Source organism: Nicotiana tabacum, chromosome 12 (genome assembly GCF_000715075.1).
Source record: "Nicotiana tabacum cultivar K326 chromosome 12, ASM71507v2, whole genome shotgun sequence".
Taxonomy (NCBI): Eukaryota; Viridiplantae; Streptophyta; class Magnoliopsida; order Solanales; family Solanaceae; genus Nicotiana; species Nicotiana tabacum.
Window position 1 is genome coordinate 4,572,730 of NC_134091.1, and position 27,599 is coordinate 4,600,328.

At 34.7% G+C, this 27,599-nt stretch overlaps 2 protein-coding genes across 2 annotated transcripts; both read right to left on the reverse strand.

The window, feature by feature from the left end:
- Nucleotides 1–609: 609 nt before the first annotated feature.
- LOC107795401 (GDSL esterase/lipase EXL3) lies at nt 610–5,579 on the reverse strand. Its single transcript, XM_016618034.2, has 5 exons — nt 5,164–5,579; nt 2,993–3,123; nt 2,607–2,837; nt 1,266–1,521; nt 610–1,034 (listed from the first exon to the last, which is right to left on the reverse strand). The coding sequence occupies exons 1-5, from the start codon at nt 5,399–5,401 to the stop codon at nt 844–846; spliced, it is 1,047 nt and encodes a 348-aa protein (XP_016473520.1). The 5' UTR covers nt 5,402–5,579; the 3' UTR covers nt 610–843.
- A 7,017-nt stretch (nt 5,580–12,596) lies between these two features.
- On the reverse strand, nt 12,597–26,718 carry LOC107827556 (protein FREE1). The gene is made up of 10 exons (XM_075226053.1): nt 25,856–26,718; nt 24,768–24,854; nt 23,190–23,321; nt 18,729–18,860; nt 17,900–17,965; nt 14,538–14,648; nt 14,121–14,213; nt 13,752–13,785; nt 12,999–13,066; nt 12,597–12,904 (listed from the first exon to the last, which is right to left on the reverse strand). Exons 1-10 carry the CDS (start codon nt 26,612–26,614, stop codon nt 12,827–12,829), a joined length of 1,560 nt encoding a protein of 519 aa, XP_075082154.1. The 5' UTR covers nt 26,615–26,718; the 3' UTR covers nt 12,597–12,826.
- Between the last annotated feature and the right edge of the window lie 881 nt (nt 26,719–27,599).

Genomic DNA, 27,599 nt, shown 5'->3' on the forward strand with positions numbered 1-27,599 from the left:
TTCAAAAAATATCCACACAATCTTTTCCATTAAATAAAGTTTCTATCTTGCATAAGATATAAGATTTGAAGATTTGCACATGATATCTTTTTCATTGGACAAATTTCAAAAAATATTTAGATAAAAAATTTAATTGTTAAGCTCTTAGATTGTCTTCAAGGAAAAACTATTGGATAACTTTTTTCTGAAAATTTGGACACAAATCTTCGCCAATTCAAGCGTTATATCGCTAGTAAGAGAATGAAATCTAAGAAACAAGGTACAATTACAAAGTTCTTTCATCAATCTTGAAAAAATTATTATTTAGGTAGCTTTAGAGTTTAAATTTTTATACTTTTTATTATGCATTTATTAAATAATGCATTAGCTTTATTTAATATTTAACTAGTGAAATATGCATATCTTTTGAGATTTTAAATTTAATAATTTTCTTATCTTTTATGTATAATATTTAAAAAGAAAATTTAATTTTGGATAATTTTTGTCTATAACAGCCAAAATATATTTAAACGTCAAATGTTGTTATAGGTGTATAACAACCATTTACTATAAAAGCCAAAAATATCGAAACAAACGATGTCGTTATAGAGAGGTTTGATCGTAATACTATTTTATTATACACAAATTTATTTTTTATTCAATTTCAATATTCCAACATAAACACCACGGGTATACATAAATGAACATCAATGACATATAAATTTTATTAAGTAAAGCTTTATCAATGGAATCAAGAAATAAGATGAGGAAGGACGGATTTGAACCCCCCTTTTTTTGGACCTTTGATCCAACAAAGTTACAAATTAGGTGATGCATATCTTGATCTTGATCAAATTCATGCATTTACAAGAAGTTGTTGATATATTTTTTAAGAATCTGATTAACAAGAATCCTGTAAGCTTTCTCAGTGGGATGATAACTATCCCAAAATAAATACTTTGTATCATCTTCACATGTTCCACTGAATTTGTTGCATAGTATTGTCACCTCTATTTTTCCTGTGCCACAACACCCTTTCTCTACTTCTTCTAATCCTACAACCAATCCATAATAACAAAATTCATAAAAGCATAATACAAGAAAATAAAGACAAAAATTAATTAGAAGCACGTGTGAAGAAATTATTTTGCACTATCAAATCATCCTAAAATTATCTATTGTTGAAAATATAACAAGTTGTCTGCTACGACAAGTTAAAGGTGATCTGATAGTATAATTTTTTGTAAGAAACTCGTGAATATATAGAAGGGTTATGTGTATCGTACCATATTTTTGGGGGTTGACAATAAGATCGAGTATAGGATTATATATATCGATGAAGACGAGCTTGGATTGAGGTAAGTTTTTGGATAATGAATTAAGTGCAGCAGAGAGTTTGGTGTTGGCCAATTGCGCTGCTTGATTGTATTCTTGAACACATACTCTGTTGAACCCTCCAGCTAGTGTTCTCTGCGATGGCAAACATCCTAGTGGTGGAATTCCGAAAAATCCAATTTTTCTTGCTCCTAACTTGTACAATTCCTTCGACAAAGGAGAAAAAAACAATTGAGTCAATACATACTTACTGAAAAATCAGTCTTTTTAATAATTAGTAATAAACAACTATCCATTCTCTTTATATATAGAGAATTCTTTCCTTTTTCTGATCGTCCAAATTTTAGAACCCATCGGCTCGTGTTATATAAAGCTAGAGTTTATTATTTAAATAATTACTCAACTATCCGAATTTATCTAGTAAAGTCATTTTTCTTTTGTTTGTAACAAAAAAGTCACTTAACTATGCTTATAGCACTCATAATTAAGGTTACTTAACCAGGTTTCTCAAACTTTTAATTATCAAATACCTATTTTACCTTCTAAATTATCAACTTTTTCTTCTTCCTTTTTTTTTTACTTTTAAAATATTATGATATTTTCCTCTTTTTAATCTACATTATGGACTTACTTATAAGACAAATAGATTTTATTTATATAATAAAAATAAAAACTTAATTTTCTAGCATATATAATGTCGGAAACTCGGAATAATAATATAATTGAGCATAATATTCTAGAATATATAATGTATATGATAAAAATACCTTTATTTTAAATAATTTATTTATATTACGTGCATGGAATATATATTATAAAACTTTTAATTTCTTTCATTCTTAATTGTATAAATAATTTTTTGAGATTTTGTTGTTATTATCAAAATTATTATTACGAACAAATGATTCTAGTTAATTTTTTTTTATTATGCTCAATATTTTATTATTCCAACATTATATATGCTTAAATACTATTTTTATTTTTTTAATTTATAAACAAAAATTATTTATTCTATAGCTAAGTCCATAATATAAATTAAACAAAAAAAGAATCATAATATTAAAATATTAAAATAAATAAATAAATAAAAAGAAGACAAAAATTGATAATTTAGAGGGTAAAATAGGTATTTGGCAATCAAAAGTTTGAGAAATCTAGTTGAGTGACATTTTGAGTGCTATAGACATAATTAAGTGACTCTGCAGTTACAAACTAAAAAGGATGACTTTAGTAGGTAATTTTGGATAGTTAATTGACCATTTGAGCAATGACTAAGGTATGTATATACTAACTTGGAGAAATTCAGAAGCTTTGGCCACCATAAAATTAGTATATGAGTTAATATCCTGCTTCAGGCGAATTCCAGCGGAGAAGTAAGTATTGGCAATATCATCACTGCCAGCAACCACCAGGAATAGGCTATTTTCCAAAATATAGTTGGTTTCTTCTTCCCCGACTAACGCTTTCAGCTTCTCAATATATTCTTCGAATTGATTTAATTGTGTTGACAGGGGTATGGCCGCCTGATTATAATAAAATTAAAATAAAAAATAGGACCAAGTGTTAGTGTTTATTTTTTCCTTGTGTTCAGTCAAACATGATCACATGGAAAACGAAAGGAGCAGTAATCAGTAATTGTTAGTTTTAACCTATCGAATAATAATGAGTAAAAAATTACCGCGAGGGTAGTTGTTAAAGGGTCAAATCCACAACCTCCTGATGCAAAGCTTACTCCAGTTTTTAGATCTTCAGTTTTCAAATTTGGATCAAGGTAAGCTGGTACCAGCTCTGCTACCCCTAGTTCTTCCACTGAAATTGACAAACATGGAGTTATGTCAAACTCTTCTAATTACTATCATATTTCCGTTTTATATTTACTAAATATTAAAGAACTTTAATTGTATATATTAATAATGAAATTCACTTGACAATGTGATCACAACAAAGAGGAAATTATTTTGAATAACATCTTTAGGAAATTAGGAGATTGTTTGTCACAAGTTGACTTTTCCAATTACACTTATGGCCATGAATTAGCCAACTCTTCTATTTTTCAATAAATGCTTGAAAACTCCAACCTAACTACTAGAGAATGACTCAGGGAAAGTTGCATAATGCAGTTGAATGTTGTTTTCTTTGATAGGATGAATTCAGGGGTGGAGCTACGTGAGCGGAAGGGGTTCAGCCAAATTCTCGTCGCTAAAAATTACACTGTGTATATAAGATTATTATTTTTTTCTTCGTGTGTTTTTTTTATTTTATTTTTTGAATTCTCTCGATGAAAATCCTACTTCTGCTAATGGGCCAATGATCAGGGATCTCCATTTACTATTATTAAAATTAAACAATTTCTTAACCAACTCATGTTTTTGCAAAATTCCTCACGTCCAATAAAAAGTGAAAACAAGTCGATCGTTTCGCTATTCAAATTCACTAATCTACGAGAATTAACCATAGGCTGACCATGCATTTTCCATTTAAACTCTTTTGAGTAATAATAATAACCTTAAAAGGTAAAAGAAAACTATTCTTACCCCAGTAAACTCCAGCAGGAAAGATGCTGAAGTGACGCTACGAGCCATGCAAATTCATCCTTTTATGGACTTGTTTTTTCAATTTAACTTCATTACACGGACGGAAACTTTTCCAAATTAGCAAATCGACTAATTACAGGGCAAATGCAATTAACTTAGATATAGCAGCAGGAGCGAAGCGATGTGGGGCCAAGGTAATCAACTGAACACCATTTGCCGAAAAAATTATACCGTATATAAGAGTGACGGATTTAGAGTGGTGGAAGGGGTTCATCTGAATTCCCTTGCCGGAAAATTGTGCATATAGGATTAAATTTGATTTTTATTGATATATATATATTATATTTATAAAATGTTGCATTTCCTTGAAACAATACTAAAACTTAGCTTAGTGGTCAAGAGGGTTCAAACTTATTTAAGTGCCTAGGTTTGATCCCTGCTTCCCACCCATTGTAACTTTTTTTTTCTTTTTTCTTTTTTCTTTTTTCTTTTTTCTTTTTTTCTTTCTACACCTTTGAAAAGGTGAGGCAAATATGATTCTATTGTTGGCCTTCAACTGTGAACTTCTTTGTCTTATTGAATTATTAAAATAGTTGTTTTTGCAATTATCTTTTGCTCATTTTTTATTTTATTTATTATACATGATAATTTTTTTTGGCTTTTCTTCCTTAGAATGCCCTTTTTTACTACAATTTCACTTCTTTTGATGTGCAAAAAAGATTACTTCAAAACAAATCAATGTATAAGTTTTAATTCAACATATCATTAGCATGAGTTTCGACGATAGTTTAAATCTCATTTAGATTTGAATTTTTTTGATGTACCCGTTTGACATTACATTTAGATTCAAAAAGTTTCAATAAACCCATTCGCAGAAACTTTTTACGGTTCACTTCTTTACAATATTTAATTCTCTTGCATAAAATCTTGGATCCGCCACTGATATATATAGAGTAAAATATTACTTATTATATTTTGATAAGAAAAAATAGACTTTGAACACCCTTCATAATCCACCGACGAAGGATGTTAAAATTTAAACATTCTTATTGAATTTCCTGACTTCGCACTATATAAAAGGTTATAGTTTTATTCTTCAAGTTACCATATCAGACTTGTAATGAACTGTTATCTACTGTTGTTGTAGGTCAACTTCATTTGATAGACATAAAAATATATACAATCAGTGTATAAAACTTATATTTTCTTCTTAATACAAAAACAAACAAACAAACAAATAAACCAAAAAAAAAGGGGAAAAAGAGTGAGAGGAAATGATCAAATTTCATAAAAAAAAAAGAGAATTAAAAGTTACCTAAGATGTCTGGCGGCGTCTTGCCGTTGCAGAATCTTCCGGTGGGTATTCCACCATTGAAGTCCTTACCATAAGGTGGAAAATTACACTTTGCTAGTGTTATTATATCGTTATTATTTCCTTGATCTACAATTGAATCTCCAAATGCAAATACTGCTTTTACAACTACGTTCTTCGGCAACTGCACTTTCCCTTCACATGAGCTTATACTAAATAAAACAAAGAATATAACCAACATTATGTTGCAGAAATTCAGACACTTCCTTTTCAAGAATACAAACAAAAAGAAGTTCGAGGTTTGAAATGTCGGATTTGTGTAGCTAGTAATCAAGTTTTTGTTTATTTATAGAGACTAGGACAACATATTTTACTACTATATATGGAGAGCTAGAGTAAGCTAATGATGAATGGTGAGTGATAAGATTTAGCTAAATAATAGTAGTACTATAAAAGAAATAAATGTCCTTGTCAATTACTCCTTCCTGTCCAAAATAAGTGTTTTTTTGGCTTTTTTCTCGTGGTCCAAAATAAGTGATTTTTCCAGATTTCAAGAGTGAATTAATTATTTTTTTCCTACATTGCCCTTGGAGTAATTAATGTTGGAGTATGTGTTAGGAGTGCTTATGTGAAGAGATAGTGAAAGTTAATATGATCAATTTCATTGCTAATTAATGTTAAAAGATGAATTTCTTAATATGTGTGAAAACAATCAAAAAATCACTTATTTTGGACCGGAAGGAGTATTGCTTAGTCGTGATTAGACAGATCGAAAAAGTTTTACAACATGAAAAGGTTTACCTTTTGTAATTTTGCTACTTCATATGTATTTTGTGTAGAAAGATGTAGAGAAAGTAAACAGAATGGTTTGCATTTCTAATACAGTTATTTATATATATGTATAACAAATTATATATAATCTTTTAATAAAATAAAAGCATTATGCAGAATGATCCTATTATACAAAAATATTCTAAGAATCAAATACAATCCTTAAAATTATACTCTATCATTTTGAATGTTTCAAACTAAATATAGCAAACATAAATAAACCAATAATGCACACCGACATTGTTTTTGCCAGGACTATATGTATTCATAAATAAACCAATAGTGCACTACACGTTTCCTTTTTGAGCCTCTCATATTACTAGTTAACAATACATGGGAATTAGGCATTAGTCCGTATGTTTCTCGTATATCTAACTTTCATTTTATCCGAGACCACGCAATCAGAGGCGGAGCCAAAATTTCAAGCTTATGGGTTCGAGTTTTTAATTGTTTTAAGTTAATAGGTTCTAAACTAATAATTCATACATATTCAATGAATTTTTTAAGACAAATATATGTTTCGAACCAAAGCTACCGGGTTCGGCCAAACCCACGCTCGACTATCTACTCCGCCCCTGCACGCAATATTGATGGTTTAATACCTTTCACATTTTAATTAAACGTATTTTATTTAGTTTTAGTAAATTTAGGTGGAAAAAATATTATATCATCCATGGCATTTCAATATTGCATTTTTTTCTTTTATAAATGTACTCAGCTTAAAGCCTTGAGTAACTCTACGAATTGATCGAAATATTCTTATACCATAAAAATGAGGCTGTTTATTGCGCACAAAAAAGAATAAAAAAAAAAAAATAAGGAAGGAGAGAGGTCTAATATCAGCAGGATAAATTAATGTCGATTGTAGCCCAAAATTATGTTGGGGCTACTTTAATTAGCACGTTTAGTTGTTGAGGCCACTTTTAGCAACACGTTAATTTTCATTATTATCTTTTCTCATTAACTCTCATTATTTTACTTTTCTCAACTAAAATAATGAAAATTAACTCTCCAAATTTTCTTTTGAAATTACAGAATTCCTTTTAATAATCGCCAACAGTGTAAATCTAGAATTTAGACACAGTAAATTCTGAGTTGAGCGAATTTTGAATTTTATATTTTGCTTTTGCACACTATACATGCATATACTAGCACTCGATTTCGAAGCATTAGGTTTTGTCGAACCAACGAGCCCATTTGTGGGGCCCATTTGTGGGTCCTACTAGGGGGGCGGAACTAGAATTTTTACAAAAGGAATTTAAAATTTGAAGAAGTACACACAAAGAAGTCAAGGGAATTCAATAAAAAATAATTTTAACCTTGTATAAATAATGTAAGTTTCTAGCAAAGGGGATTCGGCCTTCTGTCAACCTGACTCAGCACAGCCTACCGATTCCCGAATGTGTTGTATTGATACCTCTTTGCTGGAAAATAATATTGTGTATATGATAATAGGCGAAATCTAGGTGATTTAGCTATTGTTTATGCTTCCGCTTGATTATATTCCAATGACATATTATGGTTAATTGATGAAAAATAGGCTCTAATTGTGATATGTATACATTGCAGGATGAGGAGCCTATATGATGCTCTCAAGAGGATATTGGAATGATTTATGAGCAAGAACAACCCCTCGGAGTTGAGTGCGCGCAAGGACGAGATGAAAAAATGGACGAAATCAAGCTACAGGTGTGCGAAGAAACGCGCGAAGCCGCGCAGGAGTTCGCGCGTAAGAAAGGCCGAGGCAGAATCAGGCGCGAAGAAACGCGCGAGCTCGCGTGTGTCCGGTTCGAAAAAATGTTATTTAGGGGTAAAATTGAAAATCTTGAGAGAAACCCCCTTAACCTATATAAAGTCAAGCTCGCCCAAGGTTAAAGGGGGAAGGTTTTCATAGTTTAGTGCAAGAAATAGAGAGGCAAGAGGCAAGAGGCAAGGAGGAGTTTTGACCATCAAGTTCTTCTTTTCTTCTCTTGTTTTTGCTATTTGATGAAATTGAACTTATTTGTGATGAACACTAGTATGAGTGGGTAAGACCCATTGTTCTAGGGTCATGGGTAAAACATGAATGTTGTTGTTTGAAGTTTAATTCGACAAAGTCGATTTATCATATTGGGTTGTTTATTAATTCTGTTCTTAATTATTTTGCTGAGTTGCTAACAGTGAAATACTATCTACGAATCTTTAGTTGAACTCGAAAGTGGGAACTTTAGATTGCATATAGAATTAAATAGAGCAAGTTCTTGAACCCGGGCCTCGGGGAACGGATTCACAATTGGGATAAACATATACCCAATTGCCTTGCTTGATTGATATACATGAATTGTAAATGCGTTCTTGTTAATCTTAATTCCATAGACATATAAGCATTGAGTTGAGTTGAATAGGCGAGTAAGAACTCGACAGATTCTTATGAGTAATATCAACCATGTCAATCAATAACCCAGATAAATTGATTAGTCATTTTAAGCCAAGAACACAACACGATTATTAACTATGCTCGTGACTCTGGAATATCCTCTCCTACTGTTTGTTACTCGAAATTGTTATTCGTTTGGTTACTTGCTTTAGTTAGATTAATTCTTTATAGTTTAAGTAGTAAAATAGTTACATCTCTCTTTTGTGAACAATCTCTTGGGTAGATAAAGAAATTGGGTTTGAATCAGTCAACAGTTAATCATAAGTCTTCGTGAGAACGACACTCTACTCACTACTCTATTACTTGACGATCACGTGCACTTGCGTGAGTGTTTTTGGTCGCAACAGTATAATTCATATTTTGACTTTCGTTACTAAAATCCTGGTTAATAGCTAGAAATATATGAGTTGGTAAAGTCTTGTTTTGAAGACGTAAATGCAAAACTTGAGATACTTAATTAGCTTGTCCGGCAAATAACCAGTAACAGATAATCAAGATTATTTTTTCTTAGACAAACAGAAACTTTGATTAATTAAGCACGAAAACTTGACAAATCTGGAATGATCCACCAGCTAATTAATTGGGTGTGTAGAAAATATGATGAGTCAAAACAACACAAATTTTGGGGATTTTCTCCGATTCCTATTATGGAAAAGAAAAGGTTAAACAATGCTAACGAGAAAGTTCTGAGAGTCAATTTTTTTCCTTAATCAAGTCTGATTAAGACATACGAACGAACTTACTTAATTGGGAAAATGACACTATATATATATATATAATCGCATTCAAAATAATAGCCGAAACATATATTACATTTTATATGTTATATACGAAAATATACATATTGTATACACTTTTCAGCTACCAAATGTAAATAGTTTATGTTGTAGGCTAAAGTGAAAAGCCCGTAATTTAATTTTAACAATTATATGCTAAAATGAGAATGCAATTACTTGCCTATTATTTATAACAAAAAAAATCCTTAAATCTTATTCTCAATAAATTTGCTTTATTAATCAATTGACCCAAAAAATTTCAAACTCATCCCGCAAGTACACTAAAATATAGGTTAGGAACAAATTTAAATCCTCTATAACATAACATTTTACTATAACGGTCTAAGTTTTCTTTGGAACTAATTTTTCTGTTATGTTATAAAATATATTTTCTACAATAGCACTTCACTATATCAACCAAAAAAATCCGAAATAAATAAAGTTATTATAAAGAGGTTTGACTGTATTTGGTCCAAAAGACGAGTTTGCTAAATCTCTTGATTAATTGTTGCAGAACCAGAAGTTATCAGTTTACCAACACGCAATTTTCACTTCCTTATTTCTAAAATATATCAGTCACATTATATATATATTTATTAGGAATTAATGAAAGCAGTCTTGTTGCTATCAACAATTCACCAATCACCATTTTAAATCTCTATACTTCTCTTCCTTTTCTCTTTTAAGAAAAACAAACTTTAGTAGTAATATGGAATTTCGTCCAAACATTACACCACACCTTTTCAATCATACAATAATATGGTAGCTGGAGTTAGTTGGTATAGTATTCACAATATAAGCTATTAATATCAAATACTAATTAACAGTAGAGTACGAATACTGAACATCGGATAGAAAACAAAAAAACACTATAAGCACTTCAAGCAAAATGAAATAAATGAACGTTTACCAGAATCTGAAAATTAGTTGGAGGAAACTCCCACTTAATTTTGATGTATTCTGTTCTCTTTTAAAATATTGGTTTATATATCTTATATATCTTTCTTTTCTATTAATAGAAAGAATTTATAGCTATAGCCTATATGCATTGAAAGTATAAAAAAAATTTATACCAAGAGTAAGTTTTACCTGCTGTAAAATGTCACCATATGTTTTGTAAGTAATCAACTCATGCTTGCTTTAGAAAGTTAGTTGTAATTGTATAAACAAAGATAAAAGGAAAAATAGAAGGATAAAAATTCATTAAATTGGTCATATGAAGAGACGATTATTTCTACCCACTCATGAAAAATGTTATAGTCAGAACTCTATATAACAGCATCCTTATATAACAATACTTCTCTATAAAAGCTAATTTTTTCCGGAATCAAATCTCATGTTTTATTATAATATATGTTTTCTATAACAACAATTCGCTATAACATCCAAAAATATTCGGAATAGACGTGGCTATTAAAGAAAGGTTTGACTGTATTTGTTCTCAGATTAACACTATTGTGCAATTAATAATAAGCCAATAATGTAGGCTTCAAGTGTCACGGCACATTTTGTGGCAGCTGTCTTTAGATAAAATAGTCATTTTTAAGAGTATTAAATAATGTCTTCATCGCATTGGTGAGAAAAATGTCTAAATCAAATTAGCTATTTGTTGAAACATCTTCATTAATTGGGATAACTAAAGAAGTTTAACGATGAAGATTGAGATATGAGTTGCCAATATCAGTGTAGATTAATTATTGAATCAAATCAAATCAAGATCTGATTTGAAGATTTTTTATCCAAAAAGAGGAGAAAGGGAAAAAAGAAAGAAATAAAGATTAAGATAGGAGGGAAAGCATATCAATCTCTTTCTTCATGCAAAAGGGAAGTGATTCTCCATAAGCTAATTACTTAAAAGGGCAGCTCGGTACATAGATTCACACAGAGTTTGAAAAAGGACCGCATCTCAATGCTGATTACTTAATATACATAAATAATCTACACAAATTAATCCAAATAGTTGTTTACCCAACCAACCAACAACAACAACAACAACAAACTCAGTGCAATCCCACAGTTGGAATCTGGGGAGGGTAATATGTAGAGACTGTTTCCAATAGACACTCGGCTTAAGAAGCCATTCACCCAACCATTTAAACTAAAAATAGCCGGTTGAGGTATAATATATGCATAATTTATGTATTATATATGTATAATTATATATAATCAATGTATAAACTATGTATATGGCTAGAAAAAATAAATAAATATGAACGCTATTTGTGTAAAGATCCCAATAATCTATGGAGAACCCAATAAGTAAAATGGTTGTCATCCGGAACCCATAAACTTAAGGGATTTTTACTTATTTATACCCATTATAAACTTATTTATCCCTCTTAGAGAGGTTATTACTTAATTAATTACATTAGCATATACAATTTACCATTTATATATAAAATTTTGTAAAGTACCATTAGAAAGGTATCTTCATCCTCGTCTTCTTCCCTGCGGACTGCAAACTTCTCTCGTCATTAAAAAGTACCATACGCTTATTCCAGCTCAAATCAAAGTAACTATCCTCGAAGCAAAACAAAGATCAAACTTTTTTTATCCAAATGCTAAATAACCAAAATTAATTGTACTATATAAACAGAGAAGTTAGAACATTGCAATATTCAGTTCCAACGACTTTCTGTTTTTAAATTGTAACATTCAGTGTATTGTACTCTACGGATTTGTTGGTTTAATTTTAGGACGTTAGCTTAACCTCTCTAAGTAGATTTCTTTTAGCTTTTTGAAATCGATAAACTAAATAGTATTAATGAGAAGTGAGTAGATTGTATTGAAAATCATGTTAATTCATTAAAAACTTCATTAATAGCCATTAAAAAGTTTCGCAACTTTAAATTCAAAAACTAAAATTTGTGAAATTGTTATTTATTTGGGTTAGGTGTTGTTACAAATGATTGGTAATATCCTTTAGAGTTTATATCTCAATTTTGAGAAAATTTAGTTACAATTCGAGGTAATTTTGGTTGGAATTTCATATTAAAATCCAAAAAAGAAAACCTCAAAAACTTATATATATTTTGTATGTCGCGTGTAGAAACGGCATACAAAATATATACAACTAACAATATTTTATATAAATTGTGTGTAAATTATAATTTTTAACCGGATTCTATACAAAATTAATTGTCCTTACATTGTAGATATATTGAAGATTTTGCCCGAATTTGTATACATTTTGTAAAAAACTTTAGTTACTTTGTGTAAATAGCAAAACTTAAACAAAACCGGGTAAATAAGTTTAAAATCTCGTATATGTACGAAAAAGTCCAAAAACTTAAAATTCTGGATCCGTTAGAAATCTCTACGCTCCAATAAAATACATTGATCTTGTAGTTAAAAGTTTCCGTAAATTCAATCGTCAGAACAGCTGCACTAACCTAAATTACTCAGCCAATACATTTAGTTAAAGGAATCAAATTACTTTAAATTTTCTTCATCAAAAAAACGTGTGTTAGATTTCTTCGTGCTAGTACAGATCAACAAGCAAATTGCCTGGTTGGAACAAACGGATCAAGTGATCAACCAAAGATGTCACAAAAATCCAACTATTAACAGATGCATGCACGACGTAAGAACAAACAAAACCAGAAAAGAATTTGCAATCCAGCCATAGACAAAACATCAGAAATCAGTGCGAGCTGACGAGGAATGGATGCTGGCAAACCCCACACTCTATAGTTTCTGAACCCGAGCTGGGAACTTGAACCTGCAGCTTCCGTTTTAGAATTAGCAATTATACAAAATGCAAACCAAGGTTTTAAGCTCATCAATATTCAAATAGATAGGCTAAGATCAATAACCTGCAAGTGCACTGTACAAGTAGGGCAAGCAACCTCTTTCATCCTCCCCGAATGATCTGACCTTGAGCCTGAAACCGGAAAATCTTTATGAGCTAGGAGACCTAACTCTATAAAAGAATTAGCACATAATCATCTAGAACTATTCCCTGATGAATATAAGCCAAAAAAATATTTTATTTGAATAACAGTGGTATTTGGGCTAGCCTGGGCGCACCTCAACTATCCACCTGGTACCTGCTACCTCTCACTAGCACGGTACCGTAGGAAGAAAACACCTAGTGATTGAGCAACATAAGCTACGATGCATAAAAGTTGTAATGTTTCCCATTCTATTTACGGATAAAAAAAAAATCGAGAAATGTCTTTCTAAAGACATCCCCCACAGTAATGCGTAGCAATTCAAAGTTTATCCCAATAATTTTTCTTCAATTCGAACCCTTCTTCATTATAACTGATGCAAGTAGATATGCCAGGATGATGTTTCTTGCCTGATGTTTAGTAGTGGAGACAAACATACAAAATAGGAAACAAGAGACTGAGAACCTAATTGTGCAAGAGATCAGCAACCAATAAAGCTTTGCATCACAAGTCCAAGTGGCTCAAGCCACTTCTTCAGATGCATTGACAAGAATACAGAACCTCCCAAAGACACTTTGACTAAATATGAGCATAGATGGATTGACAAGAATACAGAACCTCCCAAAGACACTTTGACTAAATATGAGCATAGGTATTTCAGCAGATATAACTTACCGGATGATTCTCTGCGGTTTCTCTCCATCTCCTCCTGAGAATAACAAGAGGATTTAAACATCAAATTAGGGTCAAACATTAAAGATGATCAATCTTTCCTACATTCATTGTGTCCTCTGGTTGCTCTTCACATAGAAAGGTAGCCAGAGGAATTCATATAAATCTCTTTAGCATAACAAAGCTGCAGAAGGTTACAGTGTTTTTGGTTTTGCTTTTATATTCATTTTTGGTTTTTAAATTACAAAGAGCAATCATATATGTGCAAGATTTAGATGAATACTTGTGCAAGAATGGGTTGAACACATGTGTGGGGTCTGCTTCTGCAGGTAAGCTAAAGCATGAGTTGATGAAAATTCAATAATAAACCACCTGAAGCTTCTTGGCAAGGTCTTCATGACTTTGCAGTCCAGTTGATCGATTTGCAGCTTCCTTTGCACTGCTCAACCTACGAGAAACCTCAGCCTGAAGGAAAGCCATAAGATGTAGTTAACAAAATGAAAGCAGGATCTAATTGGCAAAATACAACTTGTTAGTGCACTTATGAGTTACAAAGTGAGTTCCACATGATCTGTGCATTTATCATGAGAAAGAAAAAGTCATGGTTATTCTTTCCAAAGGAAGTGACTGATCAAAAAAGTTATCAAAAAGGAAGTAGGACTAAGGTTTATGACATTTCTTTTTTAACCTCAAAGGATAATTTCTTTGACAAGAAGGCCAGAGCAAAAACACAATTGAGAATGAACAATAAGCAGTGATAATAGGAGCAAAGTGTTAGTTAATGCATACCATACATCGGTCACAAACTCTGACAGCTGGTGTATTCTCATCAGCTGTAAGTGCAGTTCGTCCCTGAGTGCATTTGTCACAGAAAATATCTCCACAATTCCGACAATGATGCTGAAAACAAAATCTAAATGTCATTGCCCTTGTCTCTTATAAACAATTTTTTGGACCAGTTAATTTCTATTAATAAACAACAATGCATAAACAACTTCTGCTTCCATTTTTTCTTTTTCCTTTTTTCCAAATTTTTAGGAGGATGATTTGCAAAGTTATCCCAGGTGAGACCCTAGCAACGCAACATAGGCTTTTGGTGATGGACATTGCTATTAGGATAAGGAGGAAGAAGAGGTCAGTACGAGGCCGTCCGATGATTAGGTGGGGCGCCTTGACTAAGGATAAAGCTAAGGAGTTGGAAGGAAGGTTATTGGCAATGGGAGCTTGGAGAAGTAGTGGGGATGCAAACACTATGTGGTCGACGATGGCTGACTGTATAAGGAACGCAGCGAGAGAGCTGTTAGGAATATCTTTGGGCCGCACCGGTGGCCACAAAGGAGACTGGTGGTGGAATGCAGTTGTCCAAGGTAAAGTGGAAGCGAAGAAGGCGGCGTACCTGCGGTTCGTAGGGAGCACTGGAGAGGAGGAGAAGAGAGCGAATAGTGAGAGATATAAGGTAGTTAGGAAGGAGGCGAAGATGGCAGTAATGGAGGCTAAGACGACAGCTTTTGCTCGTCTGTATGAGGAACTAGGGAACAAAGGAGGGGAGAAGAAGTTATTCCGACTCGCTAAGGTGAGAGAGAGGACGACTCGGGATCTGGACCAAGTGAGGTGCATAAAAGATGATGACGACAAAGTTTTGATGGGGGATGACCAGATTAAGAGGAGATGGCAGACTTACTTTTATAAACTTCTGAATGAGGAAGGGGATCAGGATATTGTGCTAGGTGAATTGAGGAATGCCGACAGCCCCCATGAATTAAGTTATTGTGGGGACATTGAGGTCGATGAGGTCATGGAGACAATGCGTAAGATGAGGAGGGGCAGAGCTACCGGGCCAGACGAAATTCCGGTTGAGCTTTGGAGGTGTGTGGGTAGACCAGGCTTGGAATAGCTTACTGGGTTGTTCAATGTTATATTCAAGACTAATAGGATGCCTGAAGAGTGGAGGTGAAGTACAATGGTTCCGCTGTATAAAAACAAAGGCGATATCCAGAGCTGTAACAACTATAGGAGTATCAAATTACTGAGTCATACCATGAAAGTATGGAAGAGAGTGGTAGAAATGAGAGTGCGAAGGACGATGTCTATTTCAGATAACCAGTTCGGGTTCATGCCGGGGCGATCTACCACAGAAGCCATCCACCTTATTAGGAGAATGGTGGAACAATACAGGGATAAGAAGAAGGATCTCCACATGGTGTTTATCGATCTAGAGAAAGCGTACGACAGGGTTCCTAGGGAGGTCTTATGGAGATGCCTAGAGGTTAAAGGGGTCTGCGTTGTTACATGGTTGCACCAAGGGTCTGCGTTCAGCCCTTTCCTATTTGCCCTGGTGATGGATGCCATAACGCATCATATTCAAGGGGAGGGTCATGGTGCATGCTATTTGCTGATGACATAGTCCTAATTGACGAGACACGACGCGGCGTCAACGAGAGGCTAGAGGTTTGGAGACATGCCCTTGAGTCTAAAGGTTTCAGGTTGAGTAGGACGAAGATGGAATACCTCGAGTGCAAATTTGGGGCCGAGCCGACGGAAGAAGGAATGGAAGTGAGGCTTGACTCTCAGGTCATCCCTAAGAGGGGTAGTTTCAAGTACCTTGGGTCAGTTATTCAGGGGATCGGGGAGATCGACGAGGATGTCACACACCGTATAGGGGTGGGGTGGATGAAGTGGAGCGACAGGAGTCTTCTGTGACAAGAAAGTGCCACCGTTACTAAAAGGTAAGTTTTATAGAGCTGGTTAGGCCTGCTATGTTATATAGGACCGAGTGTTGGCCGGTTAAGGACTCACACATCCAGAAGATGAAAGTAGCAGAGATGAGGATGCTGAAATGGATGTACGGGCATACAAGGATGGATATGATTAGGAATGAAGATATTAGAGAGAAGGTGGGCGTGGCCCCCATAGAGGACAAGATGCGGGAAGCAAGACTCAGATGGTTCGGGCACATTCAGAGGAGGAGCACTGATGCACCAGTGAGGAGGTGTGAGCGACTAGCTGTGGTGGGCACGAGGAGAGGTAGAGGGAGACCTAAGAAGTATTGGAGAGAGGTGATCAAGCAGGACATGACACGACTTAGGATTACTGAGGACATGGCCCTTGACAGGGAATTGTGGAGGTCGAGCATTAAGGTTGTAGGTTAGGGGGAAGTTGTGAATATTTCTACAGCGCACTAGAGTGAGACTAGCCAGTTAGGAGTTAGTCTTAGGATGCTACTGATCAACTACTGATGCAGGGCTTTATCTGTTGGATATTAGTATACTTTCCATCCTTTTCGTATTTCCTATATTTCTTATATTGCTGTTATTTTGTTATTTTATGTTATGTATTTTATGAGTCTATTGATAGTACTAATATATCGTCTCTTGTTACTCTCTTGAGCCGAGGGTCTCCTGGAAACAACCTCTCTGCTCCTCGGGGTAGGGGTAAGGTCTGCGTACATATTACCCTCCCCAGACCCCACTTGTGAGATTATACTAGGATGTTGTTGTTGTTAGGAGGATGATTTGAAGAGCTTTTCTTTTTTTCCGTCCACATAGGTAGTTGGGGAGAGAGATTAAGGAACCAGATATCGGGATAACTAATATTTGATTGTGGTGAAAAGAGGAAAGAGTAGCAAGAGGGAAGGCATTATTATCCTGTCTGAAAATCAAAAGAAGAAGGGTAAGAGCCATTCCTCCAAATCTGCAATTTCAACCCTAGTGAAGTTGGCGAAAGTAGGAAATAACATCTTTATGGAGAAGCATAAGAAATATTTCTTTTACTTCTCTTAAAAATTTTAGCAGACAAACAAGAACAATTAACTCTCATTACAACAACAACTACTACTATGCCTTAGTACCAAACAAGTTGGTGTCGACTATTTGAATCTTCATTGACCGTGTTCCCAATTTAAATTCATCTCAGGACAGTTATTTTGCAAAATAAAAAGGGAAAATACTAGAAGTTCTCTATATTTTCCTACTGGCAGGCACCTAAAAGTAAACGTATTAACATGCCTAAAATAAATTCTCAACTAATTGGTAGCACCTATCATCTATTAGTGGAAGTAAATCAACTCACCCCTTTCTCTTTTTGTTCTCACCCATTCTTTAAGTAAAAGATAGTGCAAGCAAGAATAATTAATATGTAAGCACAAGACATGCCTTGCGCACAAAAGCATTAAACGCTGATCCACAAGCTGTGCACTTGGAAACTGCTTCATCAGGAACCTGACAAAATGGTGATGAGTTAATGAAAATTAATTGTTCTAGCATAATGGAACTTCCAGCACCTCACTGACGCTAAGGTAGATTACTTAAGAGACATATGTGTGGCAGCACGTCTCATTAAACCTCGATTCAGCTGGTCATAAAAATACTGGATAGGCAAGATATTAGCATAAAATGTTTTTTATGGAGTAAACAATACCAATCATTTGGTTCTTTCCAAACACAGAAGTAAAACCTTTTCTTTTGGCAACTTATGAGCATTTTTTAACAGGTTTTCTTTTAAAAGAATGAATTTTAAAAAATTACAATTACCAAAAGCAAACTTCAGGCATATTTGTCCAGACATGAATTCCAATTACTGTACACCTGATTCTACATCTATAATGTATTCAAACTGAAGATATCTTAGATTGATGAAGCATGTGACTGTAAACTAAGGAAACCAGATAGGAAAGCCAAAAATATTTGAGAGAGGAAGTACATCTCAACTGAATAACCAGGTGAAGAGACTTGAAGATTAGCCAAAAGTACATTGAAGCAATACAGTAAATACATGCGGAGAAAACAGAAAAGAAAATAGATGAGAAAAATCTGGCAAGAAAAGAATCACACTTTTTTTGCTTTTTGTTGAACGAGAAAGTAGAGTCATAGTTGATCAATATATTCATGGACTTCTACTCTTAACATCTAATCATGTAAAAATGAGGCATGCAAAACAAATCTATATCCAAATTAGAAAAACAAATAAAGTAAAACATGTTACCCAGTGATCTTTCTCCTCATTGACCGGCTTCACTATATTAATCCAATCAACTAAACCTTTCTTCTTCTCAGTAGGCTGTTCAGACAACTTTGGAGACTCAGAAGGCCTAATTCTTCCACCTATCTCCTTGAACTGCTCGAAGAAAAAGAAATGTTAGTTTCAAGATCTTTGTGTGCAGATGCACATACTGCTTGACGTTCAATCCTTCTTTTTTCTTCAAGCAGTATATGTATGTGTTTGTGTGCACACTCACATTCCTTCAATACGCGCATGGGAAGGAAAGTTACACAGTAAAAAAATTTAATTCATTTTTGATAAGGTAAAGAAATTTTATCCATTATCATATCAGATCAAAATCAGCCTTCAAGATGGGTGAAAAAAATAAAGGAAATAATAATGCATATCTTGAGAAGGAAAGAATGCACCTAAGCAGATTTTAGAAAGGGAGAGGAAAGAGAAGAATGCACCTAGCACATTTTGAAGAGAGGGTGGAAATGGGGAAAAAATGGTCCATTTGAAAAGCTAAAGTAGTATTTTTACAGTAATGCTTCAATAAATATCGATGTCGATCCCTCTTTTAAACTCCAATGTTAAATCTCAGAGAATGATTTAATTCACCATACAGATTCTTGCTTCCTTTACAACATACATTGAAATCAACAGTGTTGAAGCAAGAGGGGAAAGGAAAAGTGGAGCAGTTGGCGCAGTTAGAGGGAATTGCAACAATTGCTGGTGAACGGGTCTATTTGCCTTCTCGGATGGTTTGGGCAGTCGCTAACTGTTGCGCCTTTCATTCTGCTTACACCATTTCTGTGAATGCTCCACTTTGCTCTTTGTCGTGCTACTTCCTCTAGCAACTAGCTTCGGATTGCAAAATCGTCATTTGACTCTCAACTATTTCAAGTATCCTCATATTTCCATTAGACTCAACAAATTCAACTGAGCTATTCTGAGAAATTTATTATGGAGCTTCACATTTGAGGAGGAAGCTGGAGAGGAATGATTAGTGCAAAATATGGATATGGCGATATGCTCAATATAGGTGGTTCTCCAATGACGTTACCACCTTATATAGGAAGACTCAATGGAATAGCATTATGAAAAGGAAGATTTTGTATGGTTGAAAATGGTAACCGGGTACCGCTTTGGTTTGATGCATGATGTCAGGATATATCCCAGAAGGAAGAACTTCCTTCAACTCTTACAGAAAGCCACAGTAGCTCACTTCTTAGAAAAGATGGCATGAAGGACTGAGAACAGGATAAGGAGCAAATTCATACAAAATATGTGCAATTATAAAAAGTATGGGGCGCGACCAAGCTGTCTGGACAGTGTCATCCACGAACTATTAAGTTACTACATCATTTATAAAATGAAGGCGGTCCAAGTCATTAGAGAAAACATTTATAGGAGTCCATAAAATTTACGTTACCTTCCCAAGGACCATATAGAAGACATTATAGAAATTCGAGGCATCCAAAAGGTGGCTCTATCACGGGGTAGCATGGATTACTATCTTGATGGCAAAATATTTTAGAAGTACAAGGAGGATAGTCAGTTGCTGTTGTTTGTGTAAAAAGCATGGGTAGGATGAAGTTGTAATACTCTTATGTTATTTGAAGCTATGTCTGGCCTGCACATTAATATGCTCAAAAGTGTTATCTACCCAGTGAACTCGGTACCAAATTTGCTAGAACTAGCAGACATTATGGGTTGTAATACAGGCTCCTTCCCTACCACATATTTGGGTCTTCCTTTAGGTGCCAAATACAAGTCTACTGAGATATGGAATGCAGTAGTTGAAAAATTTGAGAAGAAATTGGCTACATGGCAGAGGCAATACATATCTCTTGGTGGCAGGCTTACCCTTATCAATAGTGTATTAGATAGCATACCCACCTATTTCATGGCACTCTTTCCTATCCCAGCAAAGGTTCAAAAGCAATTGGACAGAATAAGAAGGAACTTTCTATGGGAAGGGAATAACATCAGTCACAAGATTCACCTGGTGAAATGGACCAAAGTCACACTTCCGAAAGCACTTGGTGGACTTGGAGTTAAGGACCTAGCCTTACATAACAAAAGTATGTTGATGAAATGGCACCGGAGGTTTAATCAAGATGATGCTGGCTTATGGAAGGAAGTTATCATAGCAAAATATGGTAGACTCAACCATTGGTGTACCAACAGAATTAGAACTCCTTATGGCACAGGATTATGGAAGAGCATACACAATTTATGGGGAGCTTTCTCTAATAACATTCATTTTCAGATTGGCGACGGGGCCACTACAAAATTCTGGACTGAAAAATGGATAGGGGACTCAACACTAAAGGAAGCTTTTCCAAATCTCTTTCTTATTGCAGGAAATACAGAATCCCTTGTTGCTCATACCAGAGAAGGCAACACATGGAACCCGATCCTCAGAAGAAACCTGCAAGATTGGGAGGTGGAGGCTTACATAGACCTGCTAAAGTTATTGGAGAATCGCACTATAAACACTCAGCTGAAGGACAAACTGAAATGGGGAAACTCAAAGGATGGAACTTACTGTCAAGTCAGGGTATGCTAAAATATGCTCCAACAGTATGATGATTGATCTATGGCCTTGGAAACTAGTATGGAAGACAAAACTGCCACCCAAAGTCTGCTGCTTCAGCTGGTTGGCCTTAAAGGATGCATGCCTCACCCAAGACAACCTCAACAGAAGAAATTTTCCACTGGCCAACAGGTGTTACATGTGTCAAGTGAACTCAGAATCTGTTAACCATCTTCTCCTACATTGTTCAGTAGCCACAAACATATGGAACATGTTTCTTAGTATTTTTGGTCTACACTGGACTATGCCATTCAATGCCAGAGAGGCATATGTGAGCTGGAGCTCAAGGGAAGTTGACAGAACCATCAAGAAAGTCTGGAATATGGTACCTGCAAGCATTATTTTGGTGTATCTGGGTCGAAAGGAATAGTAGATGTTTTGATGGATTATCAACTTCAATAGGTTGCTTAAAGGCTAGATGTTTGGTTAATTTGTTTCACTGGGCTAACCTTACTACCGTAAACAACTCTGATGTTTTTTTGGACTTTGTCAGCTCTTTAGTTTTGTAGCACTCAACTGTAAATGAGCTGTCAAACTCACTTCTTTTGTAACTTTTGCATCTTCCTGATGCATTTTATGATATATTCTACTTACTTCATCAAAAAACATGGGTAGGATGAGGACCATCGTCTACTACATTTATATTCGCATTGAAACTACGGTCCGTCAAATACTCCATATTTAACATAAAGTGAGTCCTGCACAGAACAGTGACAGAACCACTAGCAATATGGTAGACAAGCAATCTGGATGCTAGAAAGAAAGTAGCATGAAAAAGATATATAGCAGCCAAGGGTATGGCCTAGTGGTCAATGAAGTGGGTTAGAACCATGAGGTCTCAGTTTCAAGTCCCAGCGGAGGCAAAAAAACATTGGGTGATTCTTCCCATCTGTCCAAGCCTTGGTGGATAGAGTTACCCGGTAGCTGTTGCTGGTGAGGAGGTAGCAGTTATCCTGTGAAATTAGTCAACGTGCGTGCATGCTGACCCGGACTCCACGGTTATTAAATAAAAAAGATATAGTCCTTTTTTGACTTTTTTAGTTAATATGAAGAGAAAGGAGTAGTATGACTTTTGAATAAGTTGAAAACCCATTGTCTAGAGTCAAGATTCTCGCTATTCATTTGTGTTTTTGTTCATCAAAAAAGAAACCATTTTATATAGATGGATGGCTAGATTTTAGTGAAGCCCTAACGGATGTTGCACACTTGATGGAACTAGTATATCAACGCAACCTTGGTGTGAAGTCATTTAAAGACATTTGACATAAAAGAAGGTAAAAATTGGTCCATATAAGAATGAATATTCAGGAATTTACAATTTCCCTGTTTGTAAATTCGTCAATGATGCCCTAAAAGAAAATGAAAATAAAAAATTTGATTCATTCCATCTGGTCCAGACTCCAATCTATTGCACTTTCCTCCAAAAAAACATTGTTAGATAAATAATATGGGACAGAACTATTGAAATGAGGAGGTTTAAGTAAAACCATAACCAAGAAAGACAAACTGGTACTCTGAGCACATCGATAACCAAGAACTATGAAATGAGGAGGTTTAAGTAAAACCATAACCAAGAAAGACAAAGTGGTACACTGAGCTAAGCGATAACCAAGAAAGCCAACACATCAGTTGGCTAACTTACTATAAGCTACAAGTTCATTATTTTGATAAATTAACCTACAAATTCATATCCTTTGATACTTGAAGCTACCAAATTATAGATACACACAGGACAAGAAAATCAAGCAATCTGATAACATGAATAATGGATTCTTTTTTGAGCAGTAAACATCAATCACAACAGTTAAAAGATAAAACAAACTGGGATCCCAAATATTAAAAACGGAAAGACAGATTTGAACCTGTACAGTTGCTGCCGTGACTGTATCTAAAAGAGTACTGGTTGTGTAACTGTTTGACTGCAGTCTGATACGCCTTGGTTCTATATCCACCACACTCTTTGACCAGAAGGCAAAGGTAGATGAATCAGTTACCTAAAGAACAAAACAGGAACCACTTCAGCAATATTCAGCAAAGATTCAAAGAGGTGGAAAATCTAGAATCTTGGAGGAAAAGACAAATCTAATGTGCTTTAATGAAGTTGAGGGCAAATATTGTTCAGGTACTCGATGTGCAGCTAGAATCTTGAATTGGAATCCGTCTAGTAATCTCAAATACAAAACTATCATGTTCATATGCACAAAAATATCATGCCCCCGACATATTTATGCATTCTGTTAAATGAACGCCGTATCTGAAAAACCTAGAAATACTTCTAAAACAAGATTCCAGTCGCAAATCGGTAAACAATTTATGCCCTCAACTCCATACTCATCTCTTTCTCCACCATATAACATAATAGCAAATCTTCCTCATGCCATTACCAGCAGCCAATGTTGCAAACCAACAATCAGGGGCGGCCCTTCCATAAAGCAAGTAAAGCAACTGCTTTAGGCCCCACATTTGTAGAGGCCCCATTTTTTGTTACACTTAATAGGCTAAGTATAAGTTTAAAAAAAGATTCCGTAAAGTGAAAATGTTTGATTCATTTCTTTAATAAATATAGAGAAGAAGAATTTGCAATTGCTATGATTTCTGCCAAGAAAAACTGCACTTAATGAATATTAAACCCGAATTCTGTAAGAAACGTAATGATATATAGGAAGTAACAATTTAATAAGAATGTTGATAATAAAATCTCAAAATCTTTCAAAAAGTCCTTTGGAGTTGATTACTTTTAAACATAGTAGACAAGGCTATTTTTTCACTTCAAAAATAGATTTGAACAATTCAAAGCATATGAAAATATTTTTGATTTTCTATTTAGCGATAAAAATTAAGATCACTAGATAATGAAAAAATATTGCCTTAATCTTGAATGTTCCTTTAAGATATGAAGGAAAATACTACAATTAGAAGATAACGACTTAATTGATACACTCAGTCAAATAAAAAGATTTGATTCTTTGTCAAATGCCTTTATTGCTTATGGAATTATGTTAATAACTCTTGTTACAGTTGCTTCAGCGGAAATATTTTTAAAATTAAAATTGATAGAATCTTACCTAAGATTAATAACGTTTCAAGAAAGGTTAAATGGATTAGCTATATTGTCAATTAAGAAAGACTTATTAGGAGTTATTGATTATAAAAAATTATTAATAACTTTGTATCTAAGAAAAGCTAGAAAAATAAACTTCAAATAAATAAATAATTTTTTGTTAAAAAAAAAAAAGTTAAGGCCCCTCGTAAAGTTTTGCTTTGGGCCACAAAACTCATTGGGCTGCCCTGCCAACAATATCAATGTTCAAGTTTCAGTCCATAAAGTCATTTCAGAAAAAAGAGAAAACTCTTTCAACGTCATATCAGGAAGGTAAAGATAATAAAATTGTGTTGTCACACATGGTTGGACATGGAGAGAAAGAACAAGAAGCACTTACGTCACATCTAGTTATCGTGTCAAGAGGATATATTCTTAACGTCCGGCTAGTGCTTGGGTCCAACATGCGGATTCCATCCAAGCCAATCTGAAATGCACCACAAGAAGGATTCCAAGTTAGAATACTGCTTTTTGCTTGACCACTTAAGAGATAGAGACACATAATGCACCAAGACAAGAAGCCCATTTAGAGCATACAGGCACAGACCAAAAAGGGAAGCATCTTCCTCGTTGAAGCACAAAACATAGCTAGAAGATTTTAACAAAAAGATATACATTTATCAACTGTTTATCTTAGCGGCTCAAGACTACGCACAGGATAAAACAACTTCATCATGCTTGAGAGGACCCTGCACTCAGTAGAGAAGTTTGCACCACTTTTGGATCATGACAAGATACACACCAAAGATGAGAGAAACGAAAATCTACAATCGAGACCCCAAGGCCCAAGATATTAAATAATGGCATGATCCAAAATAAAGGTGTTACAATCTCAGAGATACAAGAGACCAAGATGACTTGGCAATTTCTTAGCAAGAATGCTAAATGCCTTAATGCGAAATCAAGCACTGAAATTGGTCAAGAGAGTATTCCATAAGGCATGAAACTGGAAAATGCAGATGCCTTTTGTAAGGAGGGAAGCCGTTATAAAATGCTTCATTTATGAAAACAAGTTCTGGGTCAATTTGCTTATAATAAAGGGAGTTTTTTTGGTGAAATAAGGTTTTCAAATATTCTAAATGTTGATTGAAACAGGAGATATGGACTAAGAGCTGGAGATGTTTGTAAAGGAAGCTGACTTCTGTCAAGTTATTTTCCATTTTGGTGGAAAATGTTGTTCATCATTCCATAATTCAAAGAAACCAAACACACTGAAAAATGATTTCCTCTAAGAAAACATTTTCGATAAAAGCATTTTTCTTCATACCAACAACAACAACTACTACGCCTCGGTCCCCAAACAAGTTGGAAGTCGGCTACATCAATCCTCACTTTTTCATTTAAGCTCAATTCATATCATTATTATACCAAATAAAATAAAACCGAAAATTAAGTAAAACATATAGTTTTCTCCATATCAATATTTACCTGGCAAAGAACATCCTGGGTACTCTGTCCACTTTCGGCTAATAACTTTACTCTAAACTTCTGCACTCCACTTTTCACATCCTGCTGTGTATCCACCTTGGGTACTGCCTTCACGATCTTCGCGGCTGGAGCTGATAATTTGCCCTTTGGAGAAGAATTATACCCAATTGGCCTTCCAAAATCATCAAAACTTGACCAAGTTGATGACTTTGGAGCAGTCCCTCGTGCCCCATATGGCTCTAATTTACTACCTTTATAAGCAAATACTCCATCACCATAAATATCTTGCCCAAATTCACCTCCTCTGCCCGAACCATAATTTACATATTTATCCCCAGATTCCTCAAAGTAGGGCCCACTCTGATCATATTGAGTTGGGTAATTTGAAGGATACGGAGAATTAGCTGAAGGATAATAAGGCTGTTGAGGCTGCGAATGAGCATGAGATTCAAATGAAGGAAATGGAGAGGATGGCTGAGGCTGTTGCAGTGCCGGCGCCGGTGGTGGTGGTGGAGGGTTGTAGGATTGTAAGGGAGGTGCTGGAGCAGCGGAAAGTAAATCGGGATAAGGGGGAGGGTAAGAAGAGGGATAAGAAGAGTAATCTGAAGAGGGAATGTAAGTGGCGGTGAACGGCGGAGCAGAGGCGTATGACGGTGGTGATGGGATGGGGTTTGGGATCGGAGCTGAATTATGGCCCAAATTAGGGTTCTGAGGATAGTGGTAATAGGGATTGGAACTGGTGTAATCGCCTTGTTGCATTTTAGAGAGAGCTCAAAGCACAGTTTTTGAGTTTCCGATCAGTGATCTCTGCTTCGTTTTTTGTGCAAAATGATTGAAGACAGAGAAGCAGTAGAGCTTGCCGGGTATTTTAGTGCTGTTTTTAGGTGGAAAAAAAATAAAAAAATAGCCAAATAGAATTGCTAATTGAAAAATAACTGTTTCAAAGTAATAGAAATTTAGTCACTTTTTACGTAAAGATAAAATCTAAATAAAAATACACTTAAAAATATGAAACTTTTTTTAGCATAATATGCTGAAGTTCGAATTTTTTACATATGAGTTCTAGAGTTCCAATATAATATGCGGGAAATTTATATGTTTCATAATCCATCATATTATGCTGGAACTTTCTGTGTGCTGGAGTTCCAATATAATATGTTGGAAGTTTATATGCAGGAACTCTATAATCACGCATATTATGTTGGAACTTCTCGTGTTTCAGCAAAATAGCGACTATTTTTCAATGACTTTACAAACTCGAACTATTTTTAATTCTCAGTCCGAAAATTAATTAGCCCATGCTATTTTCAGTCTTTGGGCCTTTCACAAGTATATGGGCCCTTAATCTTAAGTTTGAGTCATGATTTCGGGCGATTTGCACAAATAGGACATTTTGAGTGGCCCTCTTTTCAAGTTTAACAAGTGTTACTCTTTACTTGGCCTATGGGTAACCAGCTTTTGACCTCAAGGATTTACCCATGAGACAAGTGGGTGTCAACAAATCAAGACCATCAATTTTTAAGGTCATTAAATTTATTTTCATGTTACGCCTCTAAGAATAGATCTATTCTGGTGTTAAACAGTGAGAACATTCTAAATTAGGCAAAGAGAAAATGACAATGGTCCAAGTACATACTTCCTAGTATTGCCAAGTAACTTGCAAAATGACTTCGACTAGACTTGTGTGCAATAAAATGGCTTCTAGTTTTCGCGTCAATTTCTTGCTGTTAGACAAGTTTAAACT